At 42.9% G+C, this 9,583-nt stretch overlaps 1 protein-coding gene across 1 annotated transcript in view; it reads right to left on the bottom strand.

Moving 5' to 3' along the window:
* Positions 1–6,206: 6,206 nt before the first annotated feature.
* BAHD1 (bromo adjacent homology domain containing 1) overlaps positions 6,207–9,583 on the bottom strand; it is a 106,738-nt gene continuing 103,361 nt past the window's right edge. Inside the window, exon 7 of the mRNA XM_015427217.1 lies at positions 6,207–9,486. Within this exon, the coding sequence (XP_015282703.1) occupies positions 9,297–9,486 (190 nt within the window). The 3' untranslated portion in view covers positions 6,207–9,296. The remainder of the gene's footprint in view (positions 9,487–9,583) is intronic.

The following is a 9,583-nucleotide window of genomic DNA, read 5'->3' as shown; positions in this document are numbered from 1 at the left end:
AAGGAAGTACTTCTTCACCCAAAGAGTGATTAACACTTGGGATTCACTGCCACAGGAAGTGGCATCAAAAGGGAATTAGATAAGCATATGGAGCAGAGGTCCATCAGTGGCTATTAGCCACAAGGTATAGATAGGGACTCTGGGGCAAGTGATGCTCTGTCATTTTGGTGCTTGGGTCAACAGTGGGAGGGCTTCTAATGTCCTGGCCCCACTGGTGGACCTCCTGATGGCACTGGTATTTCTGGCCACTGTGTGCTAGAGTGTTGGACTGGATGGGCCTTTGGCCTGATCCAACATTGGCATCTCTTATGTTCTTATGTAAGACAAATCAGATTTATATTATTTATTTATTATTATTAATTATTTTATTTATTTTATTTGTTGGGATTTTTCCCTCCCCGCAAAGCGGGCTCAATTTTCAATTTATATCCCACCTTGCCGGTGAACTGGTTTTGATATTATTATTATTTGATATTGTTACCTGTTTTGATATACCTATGGAACCAGAATTCGTATTACTAAACTACTGGTCAGATCTAGATATACCAAAATCTACTAAAGAATTAATAGCCACATTACTGATTGCAGCAAAAACAGCTGTAGCTGCTAAATGGAGAGACAAGGCAGGGCCTTCCATAAATATGTGGCACAACAAGATATAGAATCTATATATAATGGGGGGGAAATCACTGATCAAATAGCTCAAAGTAATATGGATAGGGATATATACTCCAAATTTGTAGTAAAGCGGTTTCCTGTATTAGGTTATTTGGCTTCTCATAATGTGGTTCCTAAAAAATTGGTTCATATGAACTTGCTTAATATCTGACTTTAAAAAGGTTGTATGATATATTTGATAGTTGGTTGATTTAAATTCGGTGTTATGATCCACTTCTCTAATGCAACATAATAGAGAAGTATTTTTGTATGACATTCTATGCATCTTATATGTTCAATATCTTCCTTATCACAAGGTTGTACGATACTGTTGTGTTCTTGTTTTATATATATGTTGTAATAAATAATATTTTTTTAAAAAGAAAACCTTGAAATAATATTTTAAATTAAGTTAGAAAACTGTCCTGAAGATGACCAGCAGGCAGGCACAGAACAAAAAGGTCTTCCCAGGTAGGCACCACTCCAAGGCAGAGTCCAGAGCGGAAGGAGTGCAGCCCTCCAAAAGATCTAGTCATGGAATGAAGTCCAGCTGGAGGCCTTTTACTATCCGTGCCCACACTCAGGAAGCCATGGAGGGATGAGAGAATCCTCATGACTGGGCAGACAGTTTATGCTTCCCCCTAAGTTCCGATCCTATGGTCTGGGAGACCGGCCCCCCTCCTGTTTCTTAGGAGTCCTGTAAACTTCAAAAGAAACATAACAGCAGCAATCCTGGGAGCCTTAAAATGGTGGCCTTGAATATATGTTCCTGGATTTTCAGCTGGCATCCAGAAAACTCGCAAACACTGTCTGGATACCCCAAAATGGTGGCATTTTGGGGGTGTATATTCAGGCCAGATATATTCAAGTGCATATCCCTAATGTCAAATACCAGTGTGCCATAGTGCCTAGAGTGTTGGAACAGGGTATAAAAGATTCAGGTTCAAATTCTCAGTCTGCCATGACGCCTGCTGGGTGACGTTGGACCCATCAGTCTAACTCTAACCTATCTCATAAGGGTTATTCTGAGGATAAAATGAGGAAAAAAGAATGACACATGCTGTGTTAAGCTCTTTTGAAAAAAATGGGATAAAAATGTAGACAGTACCAGAGCTAGCTGTAAAGACATGGATATACTTCAGGAATATTCAGAGAACTTATGCTCCAGAATATCATCATTCTTGTGAATGTTTCTGTTCATAACATCAAGAACAAGCTGTAGATATAAAACAGATAAAGCCTGTAACACACTGTAGCAGTGATGCAATCTTTAGTGTTATTTATGTTTTGATTTACCAGAAGTCATCCTTAATGCCTGACTGGTAGTCACACCCTCTGAGGTAAACAGATTATGGAAGCAAAGTTGTTGCTGCAGTGCATGACAGGATCCTAGGCCATACAGAGACCATCTGGATGTTATGGTCATTAAGTTAGGCTACTCTAGTGGGTACATCTAGCCATGAATGCACCCATGCCATTTTAAGGCTTACACAACGACTGTGGATTGAATCCATGTGGGTATGGAGAATAACGTATCACTGCTTTTCATTTAATAGTCAAGGAATGCCCTTTTCATAATTAGCTACCAGTATAAATTCTTGGCTGCTGAAACATTTACATTTTCACTCATACTTTTCTCTTCCTGCTCCCCTATGAGACCACACAGGCTATGCAAAAGCCTTACTCTGTATACTGAGAGGGGAGGAATGCATATCTGCCCCAAACTGTTGGTGATATCATCAGGACATTTTCTGATGCCCTTCCCAGACGCTTCTTGCCTATAGAAAGGAAACGGCTTTCTCTAGAAAGCAACTATTGGGCAGCTGCCTGCAAGTGCTGGTAAAAAGGTACCCAATAAAGGGCTTGTAATCAGTCCCAGGCAAACATTGCATAAGAAGTTCATGGGATCTCTCATAGAACTTCCCTAAAATATTCCATGTACCTGACAGTGCTTTACCTGACCCTGACAGAAGGCACTTCCAATAGTTTTCAAGTGGCAAACACATTTGCCTGTGTCATCATGAGGTGCAGAAACAGAAATCTGAAATATAACACGTTGTTGCCTGCTGCAGGGGAAAATACAACAGCATGTGACTGAATTTTCAAATTACAGCCTTAGAGGGCCGAGTCATCTAAACCATGAAACGGACAGTGTAAAAAACAGTCTGATGTCATATTTTCCATAACTTAAAAAAACCCCACCAGCACAAACTATTAGTTCTCTCTCACAATGCCAAAGATCCTCGTGTTTACCTACCATAGGCCTGCAGAACTTTCCTCCTCCATATTCACTTGAAGTTGTCTTATACCAAGTCAGGTCCTTGGTTCATCGAAATCAGTATTGCCTGCTCTGACATGCAGTGGTTCTCCAGGGTCTCAGACAGAGGGCATTTGTATCACCTACTCCCTCTTAACTGAAGATACTGGAGATGGAACGCAGGACCTTCTGCATGCAGAACAGATGCTCTACAACTAAGCCATGGTCCTCTCCAAAGCCAAATGTACACCACCGTTATTCGTTGCATCTGTAGCCCATCATTCCACCTCAAGGTCCATGGAGGTATACATGGGGTTATTCACATAATCATTATAATGACCCCTGAGGTATGTTAAAGAGGACGGCTGGGGTCAAGCTGAGCTTCATGCCTGAATGGAGAATTGGAATGGTCTCCCCACTCCGTAGCCCTTGCTCAACCAAAAGGGGAATTCTCGCTGGGCCAAAGCACTAAGGAGAGGGGTTTTTTAATCTTTTTGCCCCAAGCTGTTTTCTCAATAGAAATTGGCTTCCCCACATTGCTATCACCCACAAGTAACCGGGGGGGGGGGGCAGGTAAAATATGGGAACCCATGTCTCTGCCCCACTTCCCTTCTCCCAAGCTAATACTACCTTGGGAGAGCCTCCTAGAAAAAGACTCCAGGACAAAAATGGTTAATAAACACTCTACCCAAGCCACATTCCCTCTCTCCAGGCCAGCTTTTCAACATTAAAAATGCATGGGAAGATCTAATCATTAATTTCACATATAATGGAAGCGTGGCCCTGACCTGGTAACTGTCAAGGATTTTGTTGTGTTGAATCATTATACACCATAGACTGAGGTACAGCTCCTCTAAGGGTCAAACTTTCAGTATGCACAGCATTTGACTAGTCCTTGAACATCTCCAGCCACGCATAGCTAATTACAAATCTACCACCAGATGGCACTCACTCACCAGTTAATGATAATCCCAGCCTAAGGAGCCCCTAAATCTCCCGAAAATAGCCTCTTTCCTCTGCTGTTCACCAAAGCCCCCCCCCCCCCCACACACACCTTTGCACAAAATGCAGCAGCAGGAACCTTTGAGGGGCAAAGGATGCACAATTGGAAACATTTGCTCTTGTGTGCAGCTCCTTGGCTGGACACTGTGAAAAGAAAAAGGCAGCTACAGGGTCAAATGAAGGCACTACAATTTCCATTAAGAAATTGACACAAAGGTGAGGCAGCCAGGAGTGGCAAGAAAAGAGCCAAGCCACGGAAAGATAAGGACCCTGAACAGCAGCAGTGTTAGAAAGGCAAAAGGGGAGGGTGGGAGAGGAAAGACAGAACTACCCATTTCTTCCACCCCTTTTAATTGCTCTTAATTGCCCAGAGTGCTGCACCATCCCCACCTCATTAGTCTTCACAGCCTGCTGCTCTAGGGGAGAGCCCATTAATATTCCCTGCCTGACCAACTGGCTGAGGGACTTGCCTAAGGCCATGCCCACTGAGCTTTTAGTCCCGCACGCTATTTTCATTCAGTGTATTTTGACAGCTGTATCCAAATGTATGTTTTGGCCTCAGTCTTCAAAACAGCTTTAGTCCGGAATTATGTGCAAGAAGTTGGGATCCACAAAAATGGAAGCACTCCCTCCAAGTCCTACCTTTCTTTTCACTCTGTACTCCTTTAAACTGTGGGCAGCTGAAAGGATCTTCTGGGAAGGGAAAAGAGGCAGAAAGAGAGTGCAGCCAAACTAAAGGTAATGTTTTAACCACGAGTAGTGATGTTTTCAAACAAGTTGGGTTTCAGCTCAAGAAAGACAGCACAAGTAAGACACCCCCCCCCCCCATGCTGTAGTCCTGATCTGAACTGGACCCAGGCAGTGCTTTAAAAATTAGTCCCACACAAAGTGGAAAGTGAGTTGGGTCTGGGTTCTTCTTCTTTTTTAAATCAGCTTTAGTTTGGTCCTAAGCACACACATACACCCCCCCCGCTTCAGCCATGAGAGGCAGTAAGACATGTGTGTCCCTTCAACTCTCTCAGTCACAGGGAGCTGAGGCCTTATACTTGCGCAGAGCCCTCTGGGAATTTTCTCAGGCAGCCCTCATTCTCTGCCAGTTTGGGGAGTGGTGGTGGGTCATTCCAACCATCTTCTAATCGTACCTACTTCCACCCTGCTTCAGGTACAAGTGGATGTCCATGTGCAATCTCATCCCTTTCCTAACAGAGTGAATCTCTCTCTCCAAATTGTTTTGTGTGTTAAGTGCCGCCAAGTTGCTTCTGAATTATGGCAACTCTATTAATGACCTCCAAAACATCCTATCCTTAACAGCCCTGCTCACATCTTGCAAACTGAGGCTTCCTAGATTGAGTCCATCCATCTCATGTTGGGTCTTCCTCTTTTCCTGCTGCCTTCCACTTTCCCTAGCATTATCGTCTTTTCTAGTGACTCTTGCCTTGTCATAAATGTGACCAAAGGTATGATAGCCTGAGTCATTTTAGCTTCTTGGGAGAGTTCAGGCTTGATTTGATCTACAACCCACTTATTTGTCTTTTTGGCAGTCCACAGTACCTGTAATACTCTCCTCCAACACCACATTTCAAATGAATCAACTTTCCTCCTGTTAGCTTTCTTAATTGTCCACCTTTCATACCTACACACAGGTATGGGGAATACTATGATATGAATTACCTTAATCTTGGTTGCCAGCGACACATCCTTACACTTAAGGATCTTTTCTAGCTCCTTCAAGGCTGCCCTTCCAGTCTCAGTCTCCTTCTCATTTCTTGGCTGCAGTCTCCATTTTGGGTTGATGATGGAGTCAGGGAACAGTAAATCTTGAACAATTTCAGTTTCTTCATTGTCAACCCCAAAGCTGTGTAAATTCCCCAGTAGCCATTACTTTTGTCTTCTTGATGTTCAGCTGTAATCCTGCTTTGGCACTTCCTGCTTTAACCTTAATTTCAAGTCCTCACTATTATCTCCGAGTAATGTGGAGTCATCTGCCTATCTCAAATTGTCTAACCATCATTAAGAGAGACACTCTAACCATCACACAATCCCACCTTGTGCACTCAAGCCATTGGAGAGGATTGTTTTGCATTCCAAGGTCAGTTTGGGGGCCAAAAGGAGCAGAGCCCGTGGCAGTCCTTTTAACACCCATTTATCAAGTACCCCCACCAACAAAGGAAACATTGGTAATCTAAAAACACACCAAAAACCAGTCTCACCTTCGTTTTCTAAATCAATACAATTTCTCAAATTTATTTTTAAGAATTACTTCTAATATATCTTTTTCACAGAAGGAGGGTATAGGGAATGTTCTCATTCCATCTGTAAACACTGAAATACAGATCTGGGAAACAAGGGGAGAGACACAAAAAAGTGCATTTTACAAAATTATCAACTAAAATATATTTTACATGTATTACATTTCAATTTTAATTCTACTGACTGCATTTTCAGTTTCAAAAATATTTCCATATCTAATAGATTAAAAAAGCATGAAATATTCTCATTTCAGATAAGACATTTCAAATCATTTACATGCTGTCCGCAACACAGCATAAAACCACCACACAAGTCTTTAAACAATATTCTTGGCCTGAAGTAGAATTCTGACAATATCAGAAGCAAGGAAGGAGGAAGGGGGACCCTCCCCCCCCTGTCCAGAAAGGGGGCTCTTAGCCTTTCCCGGAATCTGGGCAGATACAGTTTCGTTCTTATAGACAATTGTTTTTGTTTGTTTTTGTCTGCCTGAAAAGGAGGCAGAACAAAGATGGATGAGGAAGCTATGCAAACCAGGTTTTCAGGAAATTACTCTGGTTTCCGAAGCTAAGTTTCAAAACCTCTCTCAACACAGCTGTTGTACCCTGAATCTGAGTCTGAATTAAATGTTTTGAGGATTCCTGTTATCTACACCATGACCATCACACTTCCACCTTTTCAAAAGAGAGGGTACCTAGCAATTTCCTCCCCATCACAGCAAAAAAGGAATCCCAAATCTGATTCTGCATAGATCAGACTGTCCCATCTTCTAACACACACACACACACACATTCTCTCTCTACCCACATCACTCGGGGAACATTCCCTATTCCAGTTGCTCCATTTTCTCTACAATTCCCTCCTGAGCCAGGCAAATGGAAGAACAGGCAGTAGCTACAGAACCCACAGTATTGCTCCCAAACCACTCCTGCTTACCACTAAGCTAACAAGAGTGATGCCGTTTCTACCTTCCGTCCATAAAAACCAGAGCCTCTTTTCAGTCATGCTATCACTGGCCTGAGTGAAACATTGTATGGAAACTCTTGTGCCATTTGCGTGCTGTAAAGCAGATGTGCTTTGTAGCACTAGTCACTCCCCTACGTGTCCTAGCAATGGTTAATGAAAAATAAACTGATTATTTTGGGCACTACCAAACTTGAATTAACCATGGACTGTTGGTTCAGTTGTAGGGTGGGACATTCCCCCTTAATAGCAGGAATAATCCTTTTCCCACTAGAACCCAGTGGGAATCATCCCCTTGTGATCAGGTGGCAATGACCACCACCATGTATAGTCTTTCCCAATGTTTCAAGGTTCTTTTCATGACTTTTCCCCTCTTTGGTACGTAGAGCAAAAATCTGTAGATATCGCTTTGTTAACAGACTAGGAACTGAACACGGCAGGGCCACTTTCTCCAGGCCAGGCAAGCAAAGAGCACAGCTGCCAATACTCTTGATTCCAGCTCATGGGCAAGTCCAGGTAGTGCTACGTCTACTTGAAAAGACAACAACATTAAAGCCATAGGAACACTTCTAGATCATTTAACACTAGGTTCAGAACTCCCCGAAAAAATGCAATTCCCCAGTTCAGGTGAGCGACTCTGACTGTCAGCAGGTACGTGGACTGATACAGTGTTGATTCTCATTCTTCAGAATTAGTGCAATCGACAAATGGAATCCCAGCACATTTGTGTGACTGATTCAGTGGACTCTTCTTATGCTGTCCTTTGGTTTGCTTTAGAATTAACTGAAATAGCTTTGTGTTAAAAGCTAAACTAAAGTATTTCTAAGAGCTATACATGTAAGGCAAGAGGCAGAAGTATCCATAGGAATCAGGTAGCAGTTTTTTTCAACAATGCAAACCTCTCATTGGTCAGTTCCTTTTGGGAGCCAAAGAATCTCACCTTTGTGGGCATGCTCAGATGTCAGTGTTAAGAGATTGGGGGGGGTGTTGGAAGAGAAGAGAGGTAGGCAGCAAAAGTACAGATTAAACTGGTCAGGGTTAAGATGCTTCTCTGTAAAGAGTGCAACCCAAAGTAACACACTGTTATTTCTTAGCCCTGCTTCTAGCCCCTCCCAAGTACAATGGAGCACGCAAATCCAGATTCTACAAGGACTGTAAATGAGAGCAAAGAAAACGGAAATGGGATGGAAAGGAATATGAACTATTTCTAGCAAAGGAAGAGATGCCTCAAGACTTCTGTGGGAAAGAGATCAATATCATAGCAGCTGTTACCTAGACTCCATACTCTGGAAGCTTTTTAGAAGTAAAGATATTGCCCTTCCCTCCCAAACAGGCATGATGCTTAAAGTTTTCTTACATCCTGATCTTAATCACATTTACTTGGAAGTAAGTCCCATTGTTTCAATGGAACTGACTTTTGTCAATGGCTTAGGACCACAGCCTAAGAAAGATATGCAGCTTTTTTAGAATGGCATGAGGTAATCCTATTACATCGTTCCCAATTCCTGCTTTGGAGGTGAAGCTCAGAGCCAGCTGGAAAATCTCCAACCTGACTGGATCATTATTATAGAACATAAAAGCTAACCCAAGTGTGGTCCTTCTCCCTTTATGAAGAGAAGCATATTCCATATACAAGAAGGATACTTGCTTCGCTAATGTCTTCAGAAGAGACTCTTCAAGATGGTCTCCATCCTTATCCTTCACGTAAGGACTTGAGATCAAGGACCCATCACAGTTTGATTCATTCCTGTGCTGAAGTTTCCCTTCTTTATGTTCTAACCATCCCCCCACCAAGATTGGCTCTGGATTCAGCTTACTGGCTTTTATCCCCTGGACTATCCTCCCTTCCCCCCTCAATATATGAAGCTCATTGTACATATAGATATAGATTTACAGAAGCAGGTACCTATATCTATATACACACACACTTTTCTCTATAGATATATATTTCGATTTATGCTCTTTAGACGAAGTGCTGTGCTTTGAACATCTGCCTTAACAGAAAACCTGCTCCCCAATACAGAGGATAGAGCGCTTAGGCATTCTGTCCTGTGCCTGTGGGCAGTGCTCCGAAGAGTAGGACCACGAATGAACAATGAGGCCAGCCTGCCCTCGGCTCTCTCGCTGTCTCTCTCTCGCTGCTTGTCGACCCCACAGTCGCAGAGTTCCATTACTGGGGATTCTTCAAGATGCGTCCATGTCTGAAGTCGTAGACGTGGCGGCAGAGGAAGACCAGCTCTGGGTCTGTGTCCTCTGGCACCTTGCGATGTGCAGGGGTAGAATACTCTTCTGATGGAGGTACCATCACAGTTTTCTTGCCTGGGATCCCCTCAACTCGGCGCTTTGCCAAGGCACAAAATCTGTCAAACAATTACATAATCATGACTAAGAAGAAGAAATGCTCATATAAACATGCAAGCCATATGAAGCTGCCTTACAATAAGCCAGACACCCCCC

This window comes from Gekko japonicus, unplaced genomic scaffold (genome assembly GCF_001447785.1).
Source record: "Gekko japonicus isolate JY-2015 unplaced genomic scaffold, Gekko_japonicus_V1.1 scaffold1077, whole genome shotgun sequence".
NCBI classification, from domain to species: Eukaryota; Metazoa; Chordata; class Lepidosauria; order Squamata; family Gekkonidae; genus Gekko; species Gekko japonicus.
This window is presented reverse-complemented; position numbering and strand designations above follow the sequence as displayed.